Source organism: Thamnophis elegans, chromosome 17 (genome assembly GCF_009769535.1).
Source record: "Thamnophis elegans isolate rThaEle1 chromosome 17, rThaEle1.pri, whole genome shotgun sequence".
NCBI classification, from domain to species: Eukaryota; Metazoa; Chordata; class Lepidosauria; order Squamata; family Colubridae; genus Thamnophis; species Thamnophis elegans.
This window is the reverse complement of record NC_045557.1, coordinates 48826-76664: the sequence shown is the minus strand read 5'-3', so window position 1 is coordinate 76664 and position 27839 is coordinate 48826. Positions and strand designations below refer to the sequence as shown.

Genomic DNA, 27839 nt, shown 5'->3' with positions numbered 1-27839 from the left:
TGTCAGAGATGAACATTCTCAATTTGCTGACATTCTGGGCATCTGGTTTACCTCTGAGGGAGAAAAAGGTGGAACGTTGAAGGGGGGGCAGCTACGCAGAAGACTTACTTCGAAAGACTGAGCGCAGGAGGAATGAGAAGCATTAAAGAATTTATACTTATGAAATATCATTTGCAAAACTTTTGATACCACCACTGAGAATTAAAGACAAGCTGAAAAGTGGAATAAGTGTAGGACAACGACATTATATGAGAGGCACCTTAAGCAAAAAGGTGCAGGGATCTTTTTGTTTGGACTTGCTCATAAAGATGTTTGTAGAACTTGATCCACGAATGGCAATAGGATTAAGGAGGTTTTGTTATTGGAGAGACACAGGCTGATAGATGGAAGAATACAATTCAAAATTAGCTAAACCTAATTAATTTTATTTGTAATAGCCATAGTTGAATAATAATTGATAATGATAGTAATGTATATAATGTGGAGTTGATATGATAAATAATAATTGGATATGAGAAGGGAAGGTTAGAAATATTTTGGACCATATACAAAGGTTATTAATCACAATAATTATCACTATTAAAAAATAAAATAAAACTATATACAGTTAAACGTTAACTAATATGGGGAAAATGTTATGATATACGATATAATTACATAAAGAAAGGAGAATGATAATAAACTATATACATGGAGGAGGGAATTTTTGGTATTAAATATTATGGATGTTTAGCTAAAACAGGATATGAGGATTTGATGTTAATGGAGGATTTTATAAACAAGTAAATGAAATGCCAGCATGTGGTTATGGATTGAATCTTTGGCATAGTTAAGGATGAAAGATGTTTAAACAACTGTAGTCACTAAAAGTGGAGGTATGATGATGTCAATATGGTAAACATTTGAGTTAGGATATTTGAATTAATATGAATTAATGGAAGAGAAGCACAAAAACATGTTGTAACCAGCTGATATACACTTTTTATAATATATACCTGTGGGGTTTTTTTTCTTGTTTTTTTCTTTCTTTTTCTTTCTTTTTTCCCCCTGCCTTGTCTTTTGTTTTTTGTCTTTTTTGTGTTTTGATTCCCCCCCCCCCACTGGTGTGGGCATGTGTTGTTTATGGAACAAAATAAATTTTTTCATAATAATTAAAAAAAAAAGAATCAAGGCCACGTGAAGTGTTAATACCACTTTATAATGCCTTGGTAAGGCCACACTTGGAATATCTGCATTCAGTTTTGGTCGTCACGATGTGGAAAAGATGTGGAGACTCTCGAAAGAGTGCAGAGAAGAGCAACAAAGAGGATTAGGGGACTGAAGACTAAAACATGAAGAACGGTTGCAGGAACTGGGCATGTCTAGTTTAATGAAAAGAAGGACCAGGATGAGGTGACATAATAACAGCCTTCCAATATCTCAGGGGCTGCCACAAAGAAGAGGGAGTCAAGCTGTCCTCCAAGGCACCTGAAGGCAGGACAAGAAGCAATGGGTGGAAACTAATCAAGGAGAGAAGCAATTTAGAACTGAGGAGGAATTTCCTGACAGTTAAAACAATAAGTGGAACAACTTGCCTCCATGTTGTGAATGTTCCAACACTGGAAGTTTATAAGAAGATGTTGGATAACCATTTGTCTGAAGTGGTGTAGTGGTGCCTAAGCAGGGGGTTGGGCTAGAAGACCTCCAAGGTCCCTTCCAACTCCGTTATTCTATTCTCTATGGCAGCTCCTCAAATATTGGAAGACTGCTATCATGTCTCCCCTGGTCCTTCTCTTCATTAGACTAGCCATGCCCTGATCCTGTAACAGTCCTGCACATCTTTTAGCCAATGGTGAAATTCATTTATTTTTTTACTACTGGTTCTGTGGGTGTGGCTTGCTGGGCGTTGCAGGATGTTGCAAAATCCCCATTCCCACTCGGGGGCCAGCCAGAGGTGGTATTTGCCGGTTCTCCGAACTCCTCAAAATTTCCACTACCGGTTCTCCGGGACCTGTCAAAAACCTGCTGAATTTCATTCCTGGTTTTAGCCTCCAGTCTTCTAATCATCCTGGTTGCTCTTCTTTGCCCTTTTTCTAGAGTTTCAACATCTTTTTCATAGTGTAGTCACCAAAACTGGATGCAGTATTCTAGGTGTGGTCTTACGCTTTATAGAGTGGTATTAGTACTTCACTTGATCTTGTCTGTATCCCTCTATTAATGCAACCTGGGATTGCATTGGCTTTTCTGGCTGCCCCCGCACACTTTGGTTCATGTTTAACTGGATGTCCACTAAGACTCCAAGATCCCTCTCACATGGGAGCAATTTCCTGACACAATTAGAACAATTGTGTTTCACAATGAGAGCAATTAATCAGTTTCCCTTCAGAAATTAGGGGTGCTCCATAACTGGAGGTATTCAGAAAGAGACTGGACAGCCATAGTATATAATCTCCTGCTTGAGAGGGGATTGGACTAGAAGACCTCCAGGGTCCCTTCTAACCCTATTATTCTATGTTCAATGGTCATCTTCAGATGCGTAGTTTTGCCTCACTGGAGAAGGCTACAGTCCTCCGAAAGCCAAGTTTGTTGAGCTCCCTGTGCCCACTTAAGATGGTGTCTTGTGTTCTCCAGCCGCCATTTGTATGGCACAGCCGTAGTGCTCTCTGCTGCCACAGGTTGGTCTCAACTGCGCTCTCCTATGCTTTGCAGTGTTGATCTTGTCCATGCCCAATCCACATCGCCGAGGGGAAGAGCCTGCCAGAGCTGGGCCTGAAGCAGGAGAACGTGCGCATCAACGGCTGTGCCATCCAGTGTCGCGTGACGACCGAGGATCCTGCTCGTGGGTTCCAGCCAGACACAGGCCGGATTGAGGTAGGAGGAGGCTGCAGAACGGGGTTTCTCTCCCCAAAATCTGTGCCATGGGGAAGATAACAGGGTGAACCGAAGGGCCCCAGGCATCGTAAGAGGTCTCCATCTCTCATTCAGACCGGCCTTTCTGCCTTTCGTTTGAGCTGCAATTTTAATATTCAGTAAAAAGGCAGACTTGAATCAGTCAGGCATAAAATCTACCCTCATAATGAGGATGGGAAGAATAATATAAATGTGCTTGATATGGTAGAAGCTGTAAACTTTCCAATATCATTAGCCAATCAAAGATGAGTTGGCAAACGTCCCAGTCTGGCTGTGCTCACCTGCCCTGCCCTAGAGAATTCCCACTTCTGCCCAGGTGCCAGCTACTTCCTGGGTGACAGATCCTGCCAGTCTGGCTCAGCCCAGAGCACCTGGCAGCAGCACTCGCCCCCTCTGCCAGCTTTTAAAACTGCACCATCGGAAGAGTGTGTGACTTTTTGAGATGTTCCCAACCCCCTGCTCTTCCTTTGACTGCAGGCTATCAGGAAATTATAAATAAAATCAATTTCTTCCTGCTTAAAGGAAGGATGGAAGACTGAGGGATTCACATTTGTACAGAGTGGTAAAACATTAGATTTATGGGACACAGAAAAATACACCGAGCATCTTCCTAAGTCTCTGAGCAAATTTGAATCTGCACAATCTTCTGAAGCAAATGGCCGTTTACGTGCACTCGCCTTCCAATTTCTGGAACATATAAATTGGAATTGGAGACTATTTGGGGGAACAGCAAATCCCTCCTTTCTCAGCCTCTGTCAACAGTTGTTTGTCCAGTCATCTCATCTTTTAAAACATTGCTGGGGGGGGGGGGTTCTGCATTTTAGGGAGACCCTCTAACTGGAGAGGGACGCAATTAAGCTGAGTCCGGGATGGCATCAATCAGCTCTTGGCTGCTCATGAACGGGGAGTTTCGGCCCACCCAAGAGTTGCTCTGGTTCTCCTCCCAATTGTATCCAGTCATTTCTGCATTTCTAGCCTTTTCCCGATCTCTTGGCCCAGCAAAGCCACACGGGGGGGGGGGGGGAGGGAGGCCTTGTGGGGGAGGCCTTGTGGCGGCCACTTGGGGAGCTCCTCTTTCCAGAAGCCGCCAGCGCCTCGTCTCTGCCCCCTGCGGGTGTGCAGCAGCCTCTTCTGTAGCGCCCTGCAGAGTGGATGGCAGAGGATCCGCAGGGCCTGCTGTCGATGGTGGGGCTGAGTGAGGGGGGCTTCTTCTCCTCCTTCCCCTCCAGCCCAACGTCCTCTCTTCTAGTTTTCCTGGAAGGGGGCAGGGGGGGGGGGGTCGGGTCCTGGGGGGATGAATCCCGGCAGTCTTCGCAATGGAAAACAGAAACTCTTTGCTTTGTTGCCTGGTGCCGCCTGCCCCTCATCCACCATCAGCTCCTTTGCTGTTGGGGGTGGGGGGTGGGGGGGGCATTTATTCAAGCCACTCACTACCCCAAAGCTCAGCTCTGTCTGCCCTGGATGCTTTGCCCAGCGTGGCGTTTTGCAGAGTCTGGGCAAAACCACTCGTGGGGTTTCCGAGCGCTTTGCAGGTCACCTGTCTCAGTTGCTCCCCATCACGGTTGACTTCCAGCCTCTAGGACAGCTGATTCACTCCGCACTGCAGGGACCTTTTATGGGGCTCTTCTGCCGGATCCGAAGGCTTCCCTGTCTTTGCCCTTCCGCTTGAGAGGAGGGTGGCACCACCAGAACTGTTGGCTTCACTGGGCCAGTGGGGCAGGGCAGGTGGGCATCAGTGCCCAAGGCCTTTCCTACTTCCCTGGGGCCCCTCATCTTCAGCCAGCTCTTTCTCTCTGGGTTTCAGGAGACCAGGCTTGGCCCGCCTCCCTCCTCTTTCCCTCCCTCCCTCCCGTTTACCTCCTCAAGTAGCTCTGCCTTCCCCATCTCTTTCCCTCATTCTCAGGAGGAGAAGCTTGATTGCAAACAGGATCTTGTGAAGGTTAGATCCAGGAAAGTATAGACCTATCAGCCTGACCTCAATTCCAGGGAAGATCCTGGAAAAGATAATCAAGCAACGAATTAGTGAACACCTAAAAGCAAACAAAGTAGTAGCCAAAAGCCAACATGGGTTTGTCAAAAACTGATCACGCCAGACTAATCTTATTGCATTCTTCGACAAAGTGACAAAATTAGTGGACCAGAGGAATGCATCAATATAGTTTACTTGGACTTCAGTAAGGCATTTGATAAGGTAGACCATAACCTATTAGTAGATAAAGTAGAAGAATGTGGGTTAGACAGCATCACCACCAGATGGATTCGTAACTGGCTGACCAACCGCACTCAACGTGTCGTCCTCAATGGAACTGCATCTACATGGAGGGAAGTATGCAGTTGAGTACCCCAAGGCTCTGTTTTAGGCCCAGGACTCTTCAATAGCAGTAATAGCAATAGCAGTTAGACTTATATACCGCTTCATAGGGCTTTCAGCCCTCTCTAAGCGGTTTACAGAGTCAGCATATCGCCCCCAAACAACAACCAGGGTCCTCATTTCACCCACCTCAGAAGGATGGAAGGCTGAGTCAACCCTGAGCCGGTGAGATTAGAACCGCTGAACTGCAGATAACAGTCAGCTGAAGTGGCCTGCAGTACTGCACCCTAACCACTGCGCCACCTCAGCTCTTCAACATCTTCATCAATGGTTTAGATAAGGGAATAAATAGGGAACTCATCAAATTTGCAGATGACACCAAGATGGCAGGAATAGTCAACACTCCAGAAGACAGGCTTAAGGATCTTGACAAACTTGAGCATTGGTCACTATCTAACAAAATGAAATTCAATGGTGAAAAAAGTAAGGTTCTACATTTAGGCAAGAAAAATGAAATGCACAGGTACAGTATAGGTGGCACCTTGCTCAATAGTAGTAACTCTGAAAGGGATCTTGGAGTCCTAGTGGACAACCATTTAAATAGGAGCCAGCCGTGGGCAGCAGCTGCCAAAAAAGCCAACACAGTTCTAGGCTGCATCAACAGAAGGATAGAATCAAGATCACATGAAGGGTTAATACCACTTTATAATGCCTTGGAAAGGCCACACTTGGAATACGGCATTCAGTTTTGGCCGCCACAATGTAGAAAAGATGTGGAGACTCTCGAAAGAGTGCAGAGAAGGGGAACCAAGGTGATTAGGGGATTGGAAGCTAAAACATGTGAAGAACGGTTGCAGGAACTGGGGATGTCTAGTTTAATGAAAAGAAGGACCAGGGGAGACATGATAACAGTCTTCCAATATCTCAGGGGCTGCCCCAAAGAAGAGGGAGTCAAGCTATTCTCCAGGGCACCTGAGGGCAGAACAAGAAGCAATGGGTGGAAACTAATCAAGGAGAGAAGCAACTTAGAACTGAGGAGAAATTTCCTGACAGTGAGAACAATTAACCAGTGGAACAGAAGTTGCCTCCAGAAAGTTGTGAATGCCCCAACACTGGAAGTCCTTTAAGAAGATGCTGGATAGCCATTTGTCTGGAACGGTATAGGGTTTCCTGCCTAGGCAGGGGGTTGGACTAGAAGACCTCCAAGGTTCCCCCTCACCTCTGCTCTTGTATTGTATTGTTATTATGCTGCCACCCCTAGAATGATGCTCTTCTCTTCCTTTCTTCCTGCTTGCAAAAGATCTCTGTCCCTCCAACAGCCATTTGGTGCATTCAAAGCCCAATGAAGTGGTTTATAATCCAGGGGAGCTCGTGGGATGATGTTTTTACGTAGTTTTATCCTTGGGCAGAGCAAGCGCCCCCCCCCCTCCATTTCTTAGAATTGAAGTGAGTGGAAAGGCAGCATGGAGAGCCCTTGCCGGACTCCCTGGTGGCCAAGGGGACCCTGAGCTCTCTGGAAATGTAGGGGTTTGCCTCTCCCCTCCCCAACGGAAGTTGTCCCTGGAAGAGTCTGGGGGCCCAAGAGCCTCCTGCTCCCTTCTTGGTGGAGCGGGGCCCCACTTGAGCCTCACTTATCTTAATGGCAGATACCGCTCCAGGTTGCTTCCTTCCCTGCTCTCTGCCAAGCCTCCCCTCCTTTGCCAGTCTCTCTCCAGCTCACTGATAACGGTTTGCAATTAAAGATAAATTTAGAATAAAGTTGTTTCTCTTTTCTGTCTTCTTCCACGCTCAAAGGGAGGAGAGCCCGAGAAAGTGAAGAAAAGGAGCTTAGGATGCCCCTTTGCCTTTCATTATCGCTGATCTTTGGGGAGGATAATGCCGGGCTGTCTCTGCTTGTTTCCTCCGGCGATGGCACCATCTGTCCAGGTGTTCTTCCAGCAAAGAGGCGGCTGCTGTTTGAAAGCCTATCCTTCGCCTGAACCCCCCTTTGGCTTTCTGCCCACCAGCCCCGGCTCTGCGCTCCAGTTCAGAGAGGACATTGGTGGCAGCCTTTGCACCCCATCCCCCCCCCTTTCCCGCCCCCCATCTTCTGCCATGCAAGCTTAAGCAGGTTCTCCCTAGAGCTTGACGCCAGCCCCCTCCTCCCCCTGGCAGCTCTCCTCCGAACCCAGCCCGGCCTCTCCCTTGCTCAGGCCCAGCTGGTGGCGTCCGAGGACCCAGGTGCTTCTCACCCTGATGCCACTAAGCGGGTCTCTTAGCAGAGAGGTCAACATGCCTTTGCATTTCCCTCTTCTCACCCAGAAGCAGGACTTTGCTGAAGGTCTGGTAAATAGAGGTTTTGCCCCCCCCCCCTCACCCGTGTTAGCCAATCCCCTCTGCTTGGGATCACCCACACATTTCCTAAGCCTCCCTTGCAATCGGTTCTTTGCAGAGACAAGGGCTGAAGACAGAGAGGACGTTCAGGGGAAGCTTTGTCTCCTGAGCTCCAGACACATCTCTGCCTCCAGTTGACCCCTTTCTCCATCATTGAATGCCCCCTTCCACCTTCTCTTTGGCACCCTGGGCTTCTTCCTTGGCACCACTGGGTGGATTGCTGCCGCTCTGGCCGCTTTTACAAGTTCTGCCAGGCAAAAGTCCCTCTGGAAGGGCTGTAGTGGATCCCCAAACAAACTGTGGGTTGTTTTTTGGTCCCATGGGCAGCCAAGGCTTGGCCTGGTTTGTGAGGGAGTGGGATTGGCTGTCCTCCTGCCCCTAACTCTGTCCCATCTTTCAATTTAGGGCTTCAAAAACCTTAACCTACCTTCCTCACCCCCCACTTGAACAGCTACATGTTGGCAGGTGAAACAGAATCCGGCTTCGTTTTCAATAATTGCAGGTGTGGAGAAATTGCTCTTCAGAGCCCCCAGTCTAGTAGTCGGGCATTTTCTGAGTGGATAACCAATCGAACAGCAGCTGATTAACAGCTTGAAAAGAGATTAGCTGCTCTTGGAAATAGTAAAGAAGCAACTGCAAATCAGATTTCATTAAACCAGCAAGCCCTCGGCAGATTCTTGGGAGGAGACAGTTCAGTCGCATTAGATAACCGTCCAGTTTTCAGGGTTCCAAGTAGCATCCATAGCATTTTATCCTGCCTCCTCCTCCTCCTCCTCCTGGGAGTGATGGTCCCTTGAAGGAAGGACAGTTGCCTCGGGGCTAAGGCACAGGGAGCCAGCAGCTGAGGTGGGCCCCGGCACTCCTCGGCATGGATCTGAAAAGGTCTGGGCGAGCAGGAGAGCCCAATAGAAATGGGGACGGGTCACTGGGCCAGGTCTAAGGCTCCAGGCATGCTGTCCTCCATTGTGTTTGCCACAGCCACCCCCTCCCCCCCCCACCCTGGGCTGCATCTACTTCTCCAAGAGAGAAATTAAGATGATGGCAGGAAACTAGGACTTTGTCCCAGTCCGATGTTACTTTCATCATTCTATTGTTAGCCTTGAGTTGGTTGGATTCGTACAACACACCAGACAAACAAGGTTAATGCTTAGCGCAACGTCGAAACCCAGCCCTATTTTCTCTTTGCCAAAGGCCACCCTCTCTCGGCCACAACCTCCTTCTGACCGGTGCTTTCTTCTGCTTCTCCTGGCAAATATTATGAGAAAGGAATACCGGAAATGGCTGGAGAGAGGAGAAAAAGGAAACCAGAAGTTGATAGACTGGGGGAGGGAGCAGTAGACAAAAAAGCCCCACCCCCCCGCTCCCCTGTTGGAGGACTGTCTCAGCTCCCCTCCCCTCTGGAGCAGCCCGGACATCTTCAGTCCCTCCTTAACTGCCCTCTGGGTGCCTTGAGCTTTAAAAGGGCTGCTGCCCGTCCTTCTTCCACAGAGAAGAGGGAAGGTCTACTGTCCACATCGCCCCTCAGTGCGAAGTCCCGTCTGGTTGCGCCCTGCGTGAGCAGACACCCAGATGCCAAGCCAGTTTTGTAGGGCACGGCAGAGGGAAGAAAGAGGGAAGAAAGGCTGCCTTGTCTTATTGCTGAGGACGTCCTTCATTTCCCCCCAGTTCTTCTGACTCCGGAAGTTCAAGAGATAGAACTGGACGCAGCCCTGGCCCCCAGCCCTTCAAGAACTCAGGGAACTGATTCAACAAGAACCCCTGGAGTTCCACTTTGCTACTGTCACATATATTGGCATCCTGAAATTTTGAAAGAGAGTCAAGGCAGGTTTTTCTTTCTTTCTCGTCCTCTCTTCTTTCTGGGAGCTAAATTAGGTTTATGCAGCTGTTCTTGCATTCCCCCTTCAAGGTTACCGCCATGTTCCTCCCTGACTGCAGAGCCAGCGAGCCAGGCCAGTTTACTGCTTTTCTTTTGTCCCTTTCTCTTCTTATGATACTGTGTGTTTCCTCACTGCCAAAACTTAATGAACATTTCTGCAGAATTAGGCACTTTCACAGTTTAGTGACACTTTGATTCATGCTCTTAACACACTTCGGCTTGGGTTTCTTTCACCCCTAATAAAGCGGCTTTACGTGTCTAGTGATGCTGCTGCTCAGCCGCCTCCTGGAATGGAGCAATGGCTGGGACCAGATTGCAGCCAGTGGTCAAAGCTGGACCTCTCTTTGGTGCCTTGTCAGGAGCAGATGAGCAAATGAGGCAGGAGAGCAGGAGGAGGGAAGTCAGGTGCTGTAGGCCAAGAAGCGTGCCTCCTGCTGTTGGGGAAGAACACGAGGGCCGTCTCTCCTGGCCTTGGCAACCACGGTCCCAGCTGGTCATTCTGGTCGAGGTGCAGGAGAGCAGCCGGCTCAGAATGCTTGGACGCTGCGCTCAGGAAGATTCCTGAATTTTGCTTGCAGAGGGCAGAAGAACGCCTTTCCTAGATTAAGCTCAGCAAGAGACTCTCCTCCAGCCTGCTGAACACCACCGTGGTTCCAGCTCTGGAATGCCAGTGGTCTAAGACGTGTCTCTGCAGCTGGAGACCTCTCCCAGCACGGGTCCATTGCCAGATGCTGGTCCTGTTGGGGAGCGGTCACCCCTCAGAGGACCCGGGCAGCTTCTGCCAAGGAGACCTCTGAGCTCTGCTCTGCAACGGGCAGACACGCAGCGGCACCTGCCTTCCAGCCACAATTCACAAAGGATTTCTGTTGTCGGCCAGAAAGAAGCGGGGGAGGGGCGAGAGACGTGCTGTTGTGCTTTCCAGGAGTTGTCATCCCTAATTTGGAAGGTGGGCTGTAACTGATCGCCTTCCCCTCCTCTCTGCAGCCTGCAGGATTTGTGTTCGAGTGACCTTCCTACCTGTCCTCTGCACCCAGCACCACGTTTTCCCAGCCTCCTAGAAACAAGATTTCATTCCTGTCTGTGGTGAGGTGGGAAGGCTTCACTGCCACAGTGCATTCATCAACCACCTTGATTTCCAAATTGTCTCATTTTTCAAGTTTGCACAACATGTGCAATGATAAGCTAAGAAAACGGCTGGGTTCACAGAACACGCCAAGCCAGAACCACGTGGGTGAAGATCAATGCTAACCAAACTGAGCTTGGTGTGAGAATATAGGTGCTAAGCTGGTTGAGCCTTCTGCCCGAAGGTAGCCTGGAGCGCCCACTGGGCAATTTGGCTTGACTTGATGGGGTATGTCATGGATGGACATTTTGCCGTCCAGCCGCAAGTAAAAAACAAAAGGCACAAATCTTGGTTGGAGCAAACCTGATTTGAGAGTGGAGGTGCTTGTGAAAGGGATCTGGATGCCCTTGTTGCCCCTGAGTTAAATGTGAGCTGGCTGGGTGCTGCAGCTTCCTTGCGGGGGGTTACAAGGAGCAGGTCCTGGTCAGGCCTCAGATGGAGCCCTCTGCCCAGTTTCCCGGTGGAGAGAGAGAGAGGCAAATGGAAGGAGATCTGAGGAAGGCTTTTGGGACGGTGAATATAGCCTCCAGAGTAGAGGAGTGGGAGGCACTTCTGACCACAAGAGCTGTGATCCAGTGGCAGAATCGACCATGTGACAGGTGGGATTCTCTTTGCTGGAGTCTTCAAATGCTGTAGCAATAGCTGATCAGCTGCTTGAGCAAATCCTGCACTGAGCAGCAGAAGGCTGGGGCTACGTGGCCCCTAAAATACCTGCCAGGTCTTTGATCTCATTCCACTTGGAAATCGGGACCCTCCTTGGCTAGAGAATTCGGGTAGCAGATGCAGAGAAAGAGGGCTGGGACGTAACTTCTGCATTACTCCTGATGTTTGAAGTAACCCAATTAGAGTTGCCATTCAGGGCCGGAAATGTCTTTAGCAGAAGCCCCCTACTCTGCTTTCCCAAATTGGTTTGGGATACTTTTCATTTTATTTAAATTGTAAGTCCTGCCTAATTGATTAAAACCTAATTGTCTGCCTGGTTTACAACATCTAAATCAAGATGTTCTTACAGTGTGTAAAGCACTAAAGACTCCGAGCAGCTCTCATGAGTAGCCTGAACAGCAAAGGAGGAGAAGCAGCATATGCCAGGAAGGCAGGCCAGCTGCCTTTGGCTCTGCACCCACTGAGCCCCTCCCTCACCGGGGACCCTGGGCGAGGCCCTGGCCTGAGGACCAGAGGCCCGGTCTCAGTAGTCCTCTGGGCTCCCCACACATCCCGCCTCTTCCAAGCCAGCGGGGTCTTCCCAAAGTGTCCGAGCCTTGGACGTCTCTTCCACAAGGCCTTGACCAGTTTCAGCCAGTGGCTGCTTCCTTGGATGGCATCATGATGGTTGGGAGGGGCTTCTTTTCCACCCTCCTTTGGTGCCGCCTTAATCCTCAAGTGGTCCAAGTCCAGGCAGCTGTTTCTGGCTGTCCACAGTGGGTCTCGTGGCTGCCACCCTTCCAAATCCACCACATCCACGGCACCTTAGGCAGCAAAGGGCAGATGCAGCTCCATGAAGTATAGAGGAACACCTGGGAAAGTGTCAAAAGCAGAAGGCAGGAGGCTTTTGTGTGTATGTGTGTGAAGCCCCAGGGCTTTCTTAAAGCTCCACCCTGTGCCAAAATGGTTTCCATTTGTGGCATTGCAGGCGGGTGAGGTAGCAATAGCCCTTAGATACGTGATGGTGAACCTGTGGCACGCGTGTCACAGGTAGCACACGGAGCCATTTCTTAGGGCACGCAAGGTGTTGCCCTGTCAGCTGCAGCGCACATGTGTGCTCTGGCCGGCTGATTTCACCCTTCATTTTTCACCATTTTACGTCCTCTGGAGGGTTTCCTGAAGCCTCCGGAGGGCAAAAAACAACCCAACGAACAAACCGGAATTTCGGCAACGGACTTTCGGTTTGCGTGTTGGGCCATTTTTCACCCTCCAGAGGCTTCAGGAGGCCTGTGGTGTGTGCTGGGGGGTTGCGCGCATAGAGTTACTGGGTGGGAGCACATGCGCAGGACCTCCCAGCTTTTGGCAAAAATGTTAGCCATCACTGCCTTATATGCCCCTTGACAGTCCTCTTACAGCCCTCTCTAAGCAGTTTACAGAGTCGGCCCATTTCCCCCAAACAATCTGGGTGTTCCAGATAGCCTCCGAAATTAAATCAGAGTCCAAGGCAAAGTACTGCTCAAAGTTCCAATTTATTAGAGAGCCATGCTGGTACATCTGGGAAAACCCAATCTGAAGCTTCTTATTTTTCCCCACCTAAGTTAAAGTTCATGATCTTGCCCCCCCCCCCCCCCCCGTCCCCAAGTCCATCACATGGTTCAATCTTCCACTGCCATGTTGGCAGTTCCACCCATCCAGTTCCGGTGAGGTGCAGAGATACCAAGACAAGGATGACCTTAGCAATCTAGAAAGGAATTTTATTTTGGCTGCATAATATTCTACTCTGTGCTATTCCCCCTCCCAATTCCCCACCATCGAAACAGCGTAGTAGAATAGACGTGTGTCAGATCCAAAAGGAACATGGCTGCAGGGCTGACACGGGCTCCTCATTTTACCCTCCTCATAAGGCTGGAAGGCTGAGCCTGGTGAGATTTGATCTGCCCAATAGAGATGCCAGCCTCGGACCAGGCAAAGCAGCTCTGGAGGTTGGGACTAACTGAGATGCTCTCAGACGTTTGCAGGAATAGGGCAGGGGTGAAATGCTGCCAGTTCTGCCTTGTTCACTGGAACCGGGAGTAACAAATGCTTCCATTTTTAAAAAGTAAAAAAAAAAAAAAGGTTTCAAGCTTCAGCTGTTTGACGATCAGCTGTTTGACCACCAAGTCACGCCCACAAAGCCATGCCCACAAAGTCACATTCAGAGAACCGGTAGGGAAAATTTTTAGATTTCATCACTGGAATAGGGTCCCCACAGCTCCTGGCATCAACCACATCTGTGCCTGGCCATGGGTGTCATTGATGGTGGGTACAGAAACATATGCACATACCTCCATGTTCTGGAATCTTATATAATAATCTGCCCGGTCCATTTCTAAAGAAATAATTATGAGTCGTGAGTCTGTAATCTTTTCTGTTGACTCAGCTTTTCTTCTACGTTTGAATTCGTCGTTCGTTTTCTTCCACGATCCCTTTAACATCTTTTTATTCTCCTACTTTCTCCATTCTCTCATCTAGCTTGTCTATTCTTTCCTTCAAATCTTTATAAAGAGCTCGTGTCATATTCTTTAATTCTAAGGACATTGTATTAGTTTCCCCTTGTGCCATTGGATCCGATGTCCTCTGATCCGCAGGGCTGGAGGTTGTAGCCGAGGGTGTTGAAGATAACGCTGATATTGTTTTCTTCATCTTGTAATATCTTGATGTTTGTAATCCACCAAATATAGGTCATTATGATTCCAATCCAATTTATAATTCAAATATAAGTCCACCACAAATGGAGGACAAAAAGGAAGGGGGGAAAAAAGAAAAACCAAGAAAAAGGGGAAAAAAAGAAAAACTTTTATAATCCAAGTCCAAATCTCGTAGCTTTACTTCTTTTCTTCAGGTTCTTCTTACCTTAATCCAAATTACCTCAGGAAGAGGAAAAATAAATTTGTAATCCAAATCAGCCCACCAGCCCCCAAAATTACAATTATCCTATTTTCATCCCCCCCCCCAAAAATTGCACTGTTACCACAAGGGGAAAAAAGGAATAAAAATGTAAACAGGAAGACAAGGAACAGCCACTAAAGAAAGGAATTTTAAAAAACCATAGTCTTATTTCAAAGTATTCAAAGAAAAAAAAAGAAGGAAAAACTTTCTGTAATCCATTTCTACTGCTTCACCTTTTAGTTTCCAAGAGCAACACTATTCCAGCAGAAAACGCAAAGTTCCCACTGGGCCACGCTCTATCAATAAAAACAATTTCTTATCAATTCAGTTCACAGGCTCCCAAGGTCACATCTTGCTCTTATCTCCACCAATTTACCCTGGTGCTTCTAGATGGCACAGTTCCAACGAAAGAATAAAAAAGTTTTATAAAAAGAAGAAAAAGACTCATATAATCACTTTAGTTTTAGTTATTAATCCCCAATTTGGAAATTAAGATATCCAGTCCGGTTTTCTGACTTTACTCTCCAACCAATCTTTCTAAGCCAGTTTTATTTTTTCTTCTTTTATCCTTTGGGCTCCATCCACCTTCCTCATTGATGTTCTACTGGAGGTGGAAGGAAAAAACCCACTCCCACCTCCTCTGTTTAAGCTGCACTCTCCTCTCTTCTGATATTCCAAGGAGGTTCTTCTTACAAAAATTTCAAAAAGAGAAATAATGTATATATATTAAAAAGATATCTCATCCAGATCGCTCCCATCTTTCTTCTGCCTCCACGCTCTTGCAGTGGCTGCCCCAGATTCGTAGCGGCCACTTTCTCAGCTATTGGCTTAGGGAGCTTCTTTCAACTCAATCAGGGAATTTGCGGGTTCCCTGAGGTCGTCGGCATGTGCTCCCCTTGTTATCGTCCCTACAGGACGGCTTTGGTCCAAAAGGACACTCCCTGACAGCAAAGATATTGACGGTTCTCTTGGGAGCCCCCAAAGGATGCGTCATCTTGCCACGATGCTAACTATGCCTCTCCCCCAAATCTATTTAAGATTTCAGAATATGGAAGAAGAGACAGAGGAAAACTTAGCAGAGATAATGGCAGAGTTATTGGCAGAAGTGATGGAGGAAACTAAGGAAAGAGTTCTGAATGAGATTGGTGAGATATTTAGAGTGCACACCAGCTATGCAATGAGGAATAATTACCCAGAGAGGTGCATGTTAGATTTACCAAGAAGCAATAAAAACAAGAGATTTTGCAGAGAGTAAGGAACAATCCAATGAAGTAAAAGGGTAGAGAAATAGTAGCATTGAAACAAATATCGAGAAGAGTTAGAGATCTGAGAAGAGAGTACCAGTTTCTGGCAAAGTGTTTAATCAAAAAAGGAGTTAATTTTAGATGGCTGATAGCTGAGGGAATCTTGGTGAATTGGCAGGAGCAAAGACATAGATTCAGTAGAGAAATCAGAACAATTTTATGATCAATACTTGGGGCCACACGAGGAGGAGAGACTGAGAGAGGAGAGAGAGGTTCGGCACCAGGAAGAGAGGCAAAGAACAAAGAGAGAAAGCAGTTAAGGATCGGGAGGAAATGGCAATAGGAGGAGGAGCCAAGGGCAAAGGAATCAAGAGAGACAAGAAGACGAGAATGACCAGGGCAACAAAATAAGTAAAAGTAAAATATGGAAGAAGTAAAATTAATATCAATTAACATCATTCAGTAATAAAAAGGAAAAAAACTGTTAATAAATTGGAGAAATTAAAATCAGACATAATTTGTTTACAAATTAAAAAGCAACATAATTTTTTGAAATACCCCAAAATGGGGAAATTATATGCTTCGCTTGCACATCAAAGTAAGATGGATGCTGCATTGTACATCAAAGAAACAATAAAGGCTAAACAATTTTTTATGGATGAGGAAGCGAGGATTTTAACAGTAGAGATAACTATGAACTATAAACAAATACTTTTAGTTGCGATATATGCGCCAAATGACAATCAAGAAGAATTCTATGGTAAACTATACAGGAAAATAATAGAATTGGAGTATGAAAGTATATGTATTGTAGGCAACTTTAATGCAATTGTGAATGTTGATTTGGACTATGAAACTACAAAGAGAAATGAGAAACCTAGGAAAACACTTCCATTTTTTTAAAAATGGCAGAAGAATTGGGTATTTAAGGTGCTTGGCGAGGAAGATATCTGGAGAAAAGTCATATACATTTTATTCAAATAGACACATGTCTTGGCCTAGAATTGACATGATGTGGAGATGTCAGATGATTTAATATACAAAAAATAAATATTGAAACAAGTATGTGGGCAGATCTTCATCTGATGAAAATTATATGGAGGAGACACAAATAGAAGTTAAATCAAACCATTTTAAATGAAAAGAATTTTTTTCAGTTTATGGAAAAAGAGTTGGTCTTTTTTAAAAAGAAAAAAGAAAAGAAGACACCCGATTACAAATGTATGGGACACAGCTGAAGCATGTATATAGAGGATTGGCAATGACATATGTGGGCATAAGAAATAAAATAAAAGACAACCCCCCCCCCCAAAAAAAAAACACCTAGAAGAGGAGTACAAGGTAGAACTACAAAAGACCCACAAAAAAGGAATATAAGAAATCAAATGGATTTGAAAAACATAAGTTGAATTTCATAGAAAAAGAGGACTTAGCACAAAAAATTAAGAGTTCCAAGCAAAACCTTTTTGAAAATGCAAATAAACCAGGAAGATGGCTAATTTATCAATTAATTAATGATGAAGGGACTGCCTGTTATCAAAATGATGAAAAAAAGAAAATAATTCAGGATTATTATGAAAAGTTATATAAACAAGAGACAATTGCAGGAGAAAAAACAAAACAAATAGAAAAAGCTGAATTACCTCCAATATCAGAAACATTTAAGAAGACATTAGAGGAAAGAATAACAATGATGAAATTGACATAGGCAATTAAAAGATGAAAGAATGGTAAAACACCGGGTCCAGTTGGATTACCAGCAGGGCTGTACAAAACACTACAAGATGTTATAAGCAGTACAATGTTGTAAGTATTTTATGAATTACCGGTAGAGGCAAAGATAACAAATTAGTGGATGGAGGCATATATCACCCTCATACCAAAAGACTCAGATTTGTAACAGATAAAAAACTATAGACCAATTTCCCTATTAAATGCGGATTACAAGATATTTACTTCAATAATGTCAGAAAGATTAAAGAGATTTTTAAATGAATTTATACATACAGACCAAGATGGCTTTTTACCCAAGAGGCAGATCAAATACAATATGAGAATAATTTTGAACATATTGGAATATTATGAAGCACATCCAGAGAAACAAATGATAAATCAATGATTTTTCTTGATGCACAGAAGGCATTTGATAATGTGAACTAGCAATTTATGCTGATACAAGTTATGGACTTTGGGGAGAGATTTATTAACATGATTAAGACGATTTATAATAACGGCAAAGGTGATGGTAAATGGAAATATGATGGAAAAGGTTAATATTATGAATGGTACAAGGCAGGGATACAAGGCAGGGATATCCTCTATCCCCACTATTTGTATTGAGGTTGCAGGTATTAAACAGAAATATAAGAGAGGACAAGGAGATAAAATATGAATAATAAAAACAATAAATAAAAAAGGAAGAATATAAATTACAGGCATTCGCAGATGATTGGTGTTCATCTTAGAAGATCCGCAAGAAACAGGGCCAAAACTATTAGAATGAATAGAAGAATATGGTGAGGTGGCAGGGCTGAAAATTAACAAGGAGAAAACTAAGATATTAGTGAAAAACGTTACAGAGAAGCAGAAAAGGGAGTTAAGGAAGAAAGTAGCCATCCAATTTACTAAGAAAGTAAGATCTCTAGGGATTCAATTAACTGCAAGATGTGTAACGATTAAGGAAGATAATTATAAATAATTTAAGACAAATCGAGAAAGATTTGGAGAATTGGAAAAATTTGCAAAAATAGGAAGAATAGCAACAATTAAGATGAATGTATTACTAAGATTATTGTTTTTATTCCAAACAACCCCAATAAAATTGGAGAAAAATATTTGAAAATCTTAATAAAGTAATAGTGAAATTTATTTGGCAGGGGAAAGAAAGCAAGAATAAATTTTAACATGTTACAGGATGCAAGAACTAGAGACGGGTTTGGACTACCAAATTGGGAATGATATTACCAGGCAGCAGTGTTAACGTGGACGAAAGAATGGATCGTATTGAGAAAGATTATTGACATTGGAATGACTTGCAATTGGGTTGGCCGGCCTTTTTATGGTATGGGAAAAATTAGATACATGGTTATTTTCAAAGACATTATATAAGAAATGCTTTATTAGTAGCATAGGAAAAAATTAGAGAAAAACATTACTTGAAGATACCAGTTTGGCTTTCAATGATAGAAGCATTTAATATATCCAAATATTATCAATACGGGAAATTTTAGATATAAAGATATTTTGTCAGAAAAGGGGAACTAAAAAGAAACAAGAATTGGAAAAACAAGGGATTGATATGGTTTGATATACACAATTGCAAATCTTATCTGGATATGAAAAAGATGCTAAACTATTTGGTTTTTATATGGAATTGACAGAATTGGATAAGATTGACAGGAACAGAAGAGAGAGTGCGTTAAAAATCGTATAATTATTTACTGCACATTAAATTAGAAGAAGAACGAGTAAAAGAAACAATGATATCATGGGCAAAAAACTTTGGACATACAATAGAATTAAATAAATGGCAGAAACTATGGGATAGAAATGATAAACTAACAATGACAACTGCATACAAAGAGAATTTGTATAAAATGTTTTATAGATGGCATATGTCACCCGAAACATTGGCAAAAATGTTTAAAGACAAATCAATTAAATGTTGGAAATCTCATCAGGCACCGGGGTCGTATTATCATATGTGGTGGATATGTGTAGAAGCAAAAAATATTGGGCAAAAATTTGGATGTGGTTGGAGAAGATTACACAGCAACATATTGATCTAAAACCTTGTTGGGTATCTTGTCAGAAAAATATAGTAAAGAAAATATGTATTTGATTATTCATATAATAACTGCATTTGTATTTGCACAAAATTGGAAGAGTGAAGAGATCCCTACAGATGAAAATGCGATTAAGAAAATATTAGAATGTGCAGAAATGAATAGATGAACACTTGCAATTAAAGGAATGGAAGAATCTGATTATTATAGTATACGGCAGCTATTTTATCAATGGTTAGAGAATAAATATGAAAGTAATGTATTACAAAGTTAAATAAGTTAAGAAAAATGTTATAACAATAGATAGATATGTGAACTTTTAAGTACTAGTATTAAAATAAGAATAGATATGCGTAATGAATATGGTGGTAAGCTTTAACTATTATGACACAAAAAAATTGTACCCAGACGACACACTATTTAACGAATGATGAAATGTTTGTATTAAAATAAAATTCAAAAAGAATTCAAAAAAGAAACCCCCCATGCACAAAACCTACAAGGCCCGATGCGTTTTCTTTTCCTCGGCCACTGCTAATCCTCCTCCTCTGAGGCTTATTCCAGGAAACATGCCAGCTGACCCCTGACTCTGCAGGCAATGCCTTGGACACTGGGGAGGGGGAGAGCTGAAGGACGCCACAGCCCCCCCCCAGTCCCTTTAGAGCACTGGTCCTAATGCCGCGATCCTTTAATATAGTTCCTCATGTTGTGGTGACCCCCAACTATAAAAGTTTGGGGGGAGGGGCTCCGGACTCTGCATTTGGACGGGTCTGCCTCTTCCCTGGTGCAGGACGTCCACAGTGATTCCTGGACTTGACCTCTGGCCCCTCTCCTCCAGGTCTTCCGGAGTGGCGAGGGGATGGGCATCCGCCTAGACAGCGCCTCTGCCTTCCAGGGAGCCATCATCTCCCCCCACTACGACTCGCTCCTGGTGAAGGTCATCGCCCATGGCAAGGACCACCCCACGGCAGCCTCCAAGATGAGCCGGGCTCTGGCCGAGTTCCGCATCCGTGGAGTCAAGGTAGGACCGGGGCCGTTTGGGGCTGCAGGGTGCCCCTTTAGTGGCCCCTGTGGGGCTGGCGTGGCTGGAGGGAGCCCTTGAGGGAATCCTGCCAAACAGTTAAGCCATATTTTGGGTAGCTGGTGTGGCAGAGTCAGCTTGGGGAACGCGGCCGTTGCCTTTTGTTAAGGCAGGTACGGATTTCCTTTTATTCTCTGCTCTTTATTTGCCGCAGTCGCACCTCCCCCACTTTCAGCTAGATGCTCCATGTAGAGAGAAGAGCACTGAAAGGCCAATGAGGAGGCCTCCGGGGACTTTGGGTGCAGCGGAACTGGCTTCAGTGGGGGAGATCTGACTCTGGCTAGCAGACCTGGAGTGGGCTTCCCTCTCCGTGTCAGGAGCTGCTGGGCGGGGAGGTGGGAGGGGACCCCATTGGCTCCCCTGGGCAGAGTGAGGGTTAGGGTTAGGGTTAGGGTGGGGGGAGGGGGGAGATGGGTGGGGGGAGGTCATTGGCAAACCCAGCAGACGCCTCTTCCCACGCTGGGTCTGAGCAGAGCCCGCTGGGCAGGGAGTGGGGAAAGGCCAGGGGGAGACAGGGAATGGCACACAATGCCCCGCCCTTCGTGTGGGGGGTGGGGGGGAGGGAGCCCCCAGAACAGAGGTGGGTTCCTATTCGGTAGAACCGGTTCGTCAAATCTACCGAACCGGTTGGAAGAGGTTCCACCAGTGGACCCGGAAAGCAGGCCACACCTACAGAAGAGGTCCCAAATTTTTTTGAAACCCACCACTGGTCCTTGGATATGATTATTCTACACTATCATGCTCCTATTTATAAAACTCAGGGCCTCTGTGAAAGGTAAGGATGACTACTGCGTTTGTGGTGCAATCAGAACATTGCGTGTGTTGAAGTTGTTTTAACGCAAACCAAAGATGCCTTTTAAGAAACAAGTTTACATCATATTCTTATGCAGGCCAGTGCTGTGTGTGAGGTTATTTAAGGTGGTTCTGACAAGTGTCGTCGGCATCTTCATATCCGGTCACAAACCACTCCCATCCAGTCACATGGGCGGCAAGCCACTCCCACAAAGGAGGCCACACCCACAGAGTAGGTTCGAACAATTTTTGAAACCCACCACTGCCCCAGAGGGAAGACGGAGGAGGCACAGCTGGCTGGATGAGTGCGTATGGGCCTCTTCCAGGGGTGGTTGTCAGTTTTTTTGCTACTGGTTCTGGGTGGGCGGAGCCTCTCACCACTGCCACTGCCAGTTCGCCCGATCCGGGAGCAACCCACCACCTCCGGCCTCTCTTAGAGGGAGTTTGTGCTTTTCTTCCGTTACTGCCTTGATTTGTACAGCTGTTGCTCAGCTCACATCTGGAGCATCAGCAACAACAATCAAATCCACATAAAAGTCACGGGGGAAGCAAAGTAAATAAAACAAGCAGATCAGCCTGTGTGTGTGTGGGGGGGGGGACTACAGTGCTGGGGAAGAGTTGGGGTCTTGAAGGGGGGCTGTTTCAAAGGCAGGGACGTGGCCTGGATAGGCAAGATGGTAATGGAACCCGAGCGTGTGGATTTTTTGGACCTTATCAAAGGGGCGAAATAAAGGAGACAGGCCTGGTCCTGTTATATACAGGCAATCCTCACTTACTGACTGCCTTGTGCAGTGGCCATTTGCAAAAAACTAACTTTGCAATCTGTTCTTGTTTTTGCGACCATTGCAGCATCTCAACCCCGTAGTCGCTGTTTGTGTAAGTCGCAATTGACTTGTAATAAACAGAATTCAAACTGTACAGTGTGGAAAGCTGAAGCAAGATTGTAAATTGCAGTTGTGTGATTTTTCAGTTAGTGACGTCCTCACTTAAGAACCGGAGGAGTTGCCAAGTTGTAAGCTCAGTCGCACTCACACGATTTTCTGCTTAAGCAGTAGCTGGTCCCAATTGTGGTCACTAAGTGAGGATTACCTGGTGTTTCCTGAGTTCTGTTCACAACCTTTGGGTGGGTGGGGCTGGTGATGACCCCTGCCTCAGTCGGCTGCTTCAGCTGACTGCAGTTCTGCAGTTTGGCTGTTCAAATCTCACCGGCTCAGGGTTGACTCAGCCTTCCATCCTTCCGAGGTGGGTGAAATGAGGACCCGGATTGTTGTTGAGGGCGATATGCTGACTCTGTAAACCGCTTAGAGAGGGCTGAAAGCCCTATGAAGCGGTATATAAGTCTAACTGCTAACTGCTAACCCTGCGACCGTTTGAGCAGCAGGGCAGGAAGAAAGAGAGGCGGGGGGGGGCAGAGGTGGGACGGGTGCCCTGCCCATCCAGAGGTCTTTGCCAGGACTGCCTCTCCCTCTGGAAGGGCATGGGTCAGGATCACGCCCTTGTCTGTGCCAAGAGACCCTTGGACGGCTGGCTGTGAGTTTGGGCCTTGCTCTTTTATCTGCCCCCCCCTCCCCAGATGCCCCATTTCAACAGCTGAGGGCCACTTGCCATGTTGCCCTGGCTGCCCTTGCAGGCTGACCCCCTCCCCCAAGCTGGAGGGGCTCTGAGCTGCCAAAGGCACCCGGAAGAGAGGCAGTGCCCTGGGGTCAGCCAGGGAGGCTCCTGGCTCGCCCGTCTGGGGGAGTCCTGGGTGCTTCTGCAGTGCCAGGAATTGAGGAGGCCATGAAAGGAACGGCTGACCTTTGCTGCTGCTCTCCTGGTCTTGATGCCCAATGGAGTAAATGTGGATGAGTCTCTCCAGCCTCCTCCTCCTCCTCCTCCTCCTCCTCCTGCACATCCTGCTCTCTGCCTTCAGATGTCCTCTGTACCCATTGCACTGTGAGAAAGCAGACCTTGTACTGGGACAAAGCCTTTTCTTCACTGCTGGAGCTAGCAGATCTCGTAGCATTTGTACAAGCCGCTCCCTCCGTGCCCAGCGTATTCTGCAGGTTCAAACAGCAGCAATTCTCCTGCTTTCCCCACCTCTGGCTTCGTTTGCTTCCAGGAATAGGAAACCAGGATAGAGAAATGGCCCTTTTGCAGGCCTGGAGTGGAAGTGGACTATCCGTAAAACAGCTCCTTTCCCCACTTTCCTCTGGCCTTTGTAAGCTAGCTAGGCTAAAATTGGATTTTTTTGGGGGGAAAAGCTGTTGTGACGGAGGCAGAAAGAAGAGGCTAAGCAGCCATCTTGGTTTCCTCTCGAACGGAAGGAAATGCTGTACAAAAGGTAATGAAGACCCAACTACCTGTTTCAAAAGGGCAGGGGGAGCTATGTAGGAGGAAGGTAACGTTGCCACAGAGTGTTGCACCCACAAAAGAGTCTTGCCACTGGAAGAATGGCAGGTCAGTTGCCGCTACTTGGAATCTCACATCAGCTTCCTTGGCTGAGACGTCCGGCTGCAACACCTGGTCTTTTAATGCTGAAAAAGTGTATCTGGCAGAAATGGGGAGGATATTCTTGGTTATTTAGTCCCCTTCCATATTTCATGCAGAACAGTCCACAGATGCCACGTCCTCCAGGGGTTTCTGTTTGGTCTCTGTTTAGTCCCTTCAATCAACTAGGTATCTACTTAATTGTGCCAACGGTGCCTAATTACCAAACTGTTTGATTATCATGGGATACTTTGTCAAGTGCTTTAATAAACTCAAGATAATTTATGTCTATGACACTCCCCTCTATAAAGAAGTAGACATGATTTATCTTGATTTCATTGAAGCACTTGGCAAAGTATCTTCCTTAGTATCCTTGCTACTAAGCAAGTTAGTCAGTCAGAAAATGAAATAAGCCTGGTTTGATAAGCCGCCTTCTTGACAAATCCACGCTGACTGCTAATAATTACTGCATTTCTCAAGATGCTTTCAGATAGTTGTCTTTATGATCTGCTAATATTCCCAAGAATTGATGTCAGATTAATTTTGTGCCTCCTTTCCCCCTGCTTGAAGGTGATATTTTCTTTCGTTCACCTCTCAGTTGTTCCCTAGTATCCCTCAGATACAACAGTTCTTCCAGGTTGGACTTTGGCATATATGGTGATTCATCCATGATTCCAGGTATTTTTTTGAGCCTGGTTCCTCCTTAGAAGAGATAGAAGAGTGTTTGTTAGCAGGTGGGGCTTCAGTGCCTTCACAGAGCATCTGGAAAAGGCTTCCACTTTCTCTCCCTTTTCTTTGAAATATATCTGAAGACGCTTTCTCCCATATTTGTTCTCAGGTCTCCATCAAGCTTCCCATGTTCCTCACTGGGCTTCTTTGCCAAAGCTCAAGGGCAAACTGGGGAAGGGAGCTCTTCCTGCTCCCCTCTGCCCTGAGTAAGGGGCAATCAAGACCACCCGCACCTCCCATTTCCACCCAGAGCATTTTTTTGCTGCGGTCCATGAATCCCCATTTATTTTATTCAGTGGCCAAAGTGAAAAAACAAACAGGAACCCGAAATGTAATAATTAACAGTGAGGCAAGTAGACTGGCAAATAAACGGGCATGCTTTATTCATCACTGTTTCATTATTCATTATTGAATAAAACATTTTGGTGATTCCTTTTCTAGTCTTTCAAAACAAACAAAGAAAGAAATATGTGTAATAGTTCATAACCTCTTCTTGAGTTCAAGGGAAATTTTATTGCTGGCAGATTTAAATGGAAAAAAAAAAGTGTGTTGCTGTGCAGTTCCCAATGCAAGTGGAGAAAGGGACCCACAGAGGCTTCCTTGTGAAAGGGACACCTCCACACCTGGGAGCCCAGCAGGTGCTCCGTAGGGAAGGTGCCCCAGTGGAGAGAGGACGAGCAAAGGGCTCCCTCCGCCTGTGGCCCCAGAACCCCTTGCACTGAGCTGTGGGGCCCAGAGGTCTCCTAGCATCCCCTGCCTGGGCTCCAGAGCTCTGCACACCAGGTCTTCCCTGCCAGATGGGCTGGGCTGGCTGGACAAACCACAGAATTGGTAGCCAAGGATTGGATTCGCAGCCCAGGCGAATTGCTGGAGTACAATTTGCTCACCTTGCTTTCCTCCCCGGGATCAGGACAAAAACCAGCCAATGCGACATGCAGCCGTAGGAGAGGAATGCAAACGGTGTGAGAAGACAGGCCCAAAAGGTCTGCAGAAACAGGAACAAGGACACCCTACCTTGCAGCCAGGTAGAGGCCGTAAGTGAAACCCTGCAAGAGAAATGCCGAGCGGAGCCAATTTGGCATCTTCCAAACAAGTCAGGCTCCTGCCCAAGCGCCTGCCTTTAACACCCCGGCTCACTCGGGGGAGCAGAAGCCAAATCTAGAACAAAGGCAGAACGACGCCAGTCCTCATGGCTCCCTGAGCTCAGTTGTTCCTGCAGTCGTCCAGCTGAGACGATGAGGGATTTTGGCGGACAGGCATCCATTTCCCAGCCAGGTGGGAGGGAGGGAGGGAGGGGCCTGCTTGCCTGTGCAGCCCCTTGCCCAGACAGTTTCCTCCTCTGGCGTTTCTTGTCTTCTGCCTGATGTCTGGTGCTGATCTCCGTTGCCTACTGGATCCTTTTATATTTCCTCCTCTGGAGTCCAAAAGACAGATGTTGCCCTTTTCCTACCTGGGCTTCCCTTGCCAGAAGGTGAAAGTATTCTAGTGCAGATTCCCCCCCCCCCCACCCTGTTCCTGTGTCTCAGGTTAGAGGCTCTGAAGGCGAAAAGAGAGTCAGAGCAGCATCCTTTGTTTTGTGAATGTCGACTCCTAAAAAACCTTCCAAATAAATAATCCCTTGTTGCCCAAGAGGCCCTTCGCCCTTTGCAAGTAGGACTCTTTGAAGCCAAATCGTTGCCATGATTGGTGAGGTGGGGTTTGTGGTTTGTGATTGCCTGGAAATGCCTGAACATCTCCCACTCCAGGTTTTCTAACCAGGGAACCTCCCCCCCACCCCCCTCCCGGCCGAGTTTGAGGATGGAGGATGACTGAAAAAGAGGCTGGAAAGCTTTGAGTTGTCTTATTTAGGAAGATTTTCAGGTAATAATGTTTTATCCATCATAGAAAAATAAAAGAAATAAACATCAACATTATTTGAAGCCTCATAAAATAAAAGTGTTTTCAACTATACTTTCTAATTACAACTAGGAAAAAGTCATCAGGGACCAGAATTACATGAGAGGTAATTAATTATCAGGTCAAATAACATATAATCCCCAATGGCCTAATTACATCCAGTCGGAGGGAATGGCCTTATTTCTGCTGCTGAGGGAAGGTGGCAGGGCTGGAGGCCTCTCGCCCGACAGCTCTCTCCTTCAGGAAGCACCTCAAGATGGTGGTCGCCCTCTTGAAATCCCCTTCTCCCCCCCCCTCCGTGGGGCACCACGAAGCATGTCTTCATGACAAGGACTCAGTTGCACCATTTCCACTTACGCTTCCCTTTCAAGCTAGATGTTTGTAGCCCAAAAGATCTGGAATCTTGTTTGGTCATTTCTAGCTTGAACTAGAAAACCGGTCTCCAGGGAGAGCACTCTAAAACCTTTAATAGGACAAAGAGAAAAAAAATGACATATAATAATAATTTTAATGTAATTTATATCTTTAAGAGTGGTTTCCAACCTTTTCTTCATCATAGGCCCCCTTTAAATACCTTTTGTGGCCACAGACCATGGCCGAGGGACCCCAAGACGTAAGGCATAACATTTCTCCAAGCCTTTGTGGCTCCCCAGGGGTCCATGGAGAACCACTGTATTTAGCACGTGTTACATGCAATGGGAATGGCACGAAACGAACATTGGTCTTTGCCCCGGCTTGGGAATGCAGCCATTGTCCCGGTGGGGCTCCTGGCCTGGCCACCCTCCTCTCACCAGGCAGGAAGGGGAGGATCTTAATGGGCTTCTTTTTAGGCTACTGAAGAGGAACCGACCCCAGCGACTCCGGGCCTTGGCTACTGCCGTTTGAGCCACCTTCAACCTGGGTGTTTGGCTCTCCGCCCAACCCTCTCTCTCTCCCACACACTAGCAGAGTTGCGTGAGAGCCTAGCGGTCCTCTAACCCAAACGCCTAATGAAGCAGTAAACATTATTCGTTTCAGACAAATAGTTCTCCAATTTCCTCTTAAAAACTTCCAGTAATGAAGCACCCACAGCTTCTGGAGACAATCATCCCATTGATTAATTACCCCCACAGTCAAGGGAATTTTCCCTGGTTCTGGGTTCCTAGTTCTAGGTTCTTTCTTAACTTCGAACTATTGCATTTCTATTAAACACTTTATAACAATTAAGTTGGCCACTCTTCTTTATGGCAGCCCTTTAGTTCTCTCTCTCTCTCTGTCTTCAGTAAATCATTTGCACTTTGCCATTAATTTATCTCCCCCATCTTCAAAGACATTTTTCCTCCATGGGCCTTTTTTCCATTTCCCCCCACTTCATTGTAACCGTTACTATTGCCCTTCCACTCCCTTCACAATGAAACACCTGCAACTTACGGTTCCTTTGTAAGAACGGGAATCAAAATAACCAGCCCCTTTCATAGTCTGGGGGTGAGGATCAAACACAGGCATTCATATGGTTTAACACCAGCCCATTCACACATTTATCCTTCAGCAGCCCTTCCACCACAGGCTTTAAATCCATTCTTCCTTCCAATGTAAGATTACACGGTTTCTGGTGAATTACTTCACCAGTGTTCTTTAAAGTCACTTTTAAAGGGCCCGTGGGTACCCCTCCTCTATTGTCTTCTTGGGCCCATGTAAGCGGGTCCATTTTTCCTTGTGCTT

The 27839-nt window shown here is 46.2% G+C and overlaps 1 protein-coding gene across 1 annotated transcript in view; it reads left to right on the top strand.

Moving 5' to 3' along the window:
* PC (pyruvate carboxylase) overlaps positions 1-27839 on the top strand; it is a 110530-nt gene that overhangs the window by 35476 nt on the left and 47215 nt on the right. Inside the window, 3 exon segments of the mRNA XM_032233835.1 lie at positions 2689-2708; positions 2711-2850; positions 20010-20192. Of these exon segments, the coding sequence (XP_032089726.1) occupies positions 2689-2708; positions 2711-2850; positions 20010-20192 (343 nt within the window).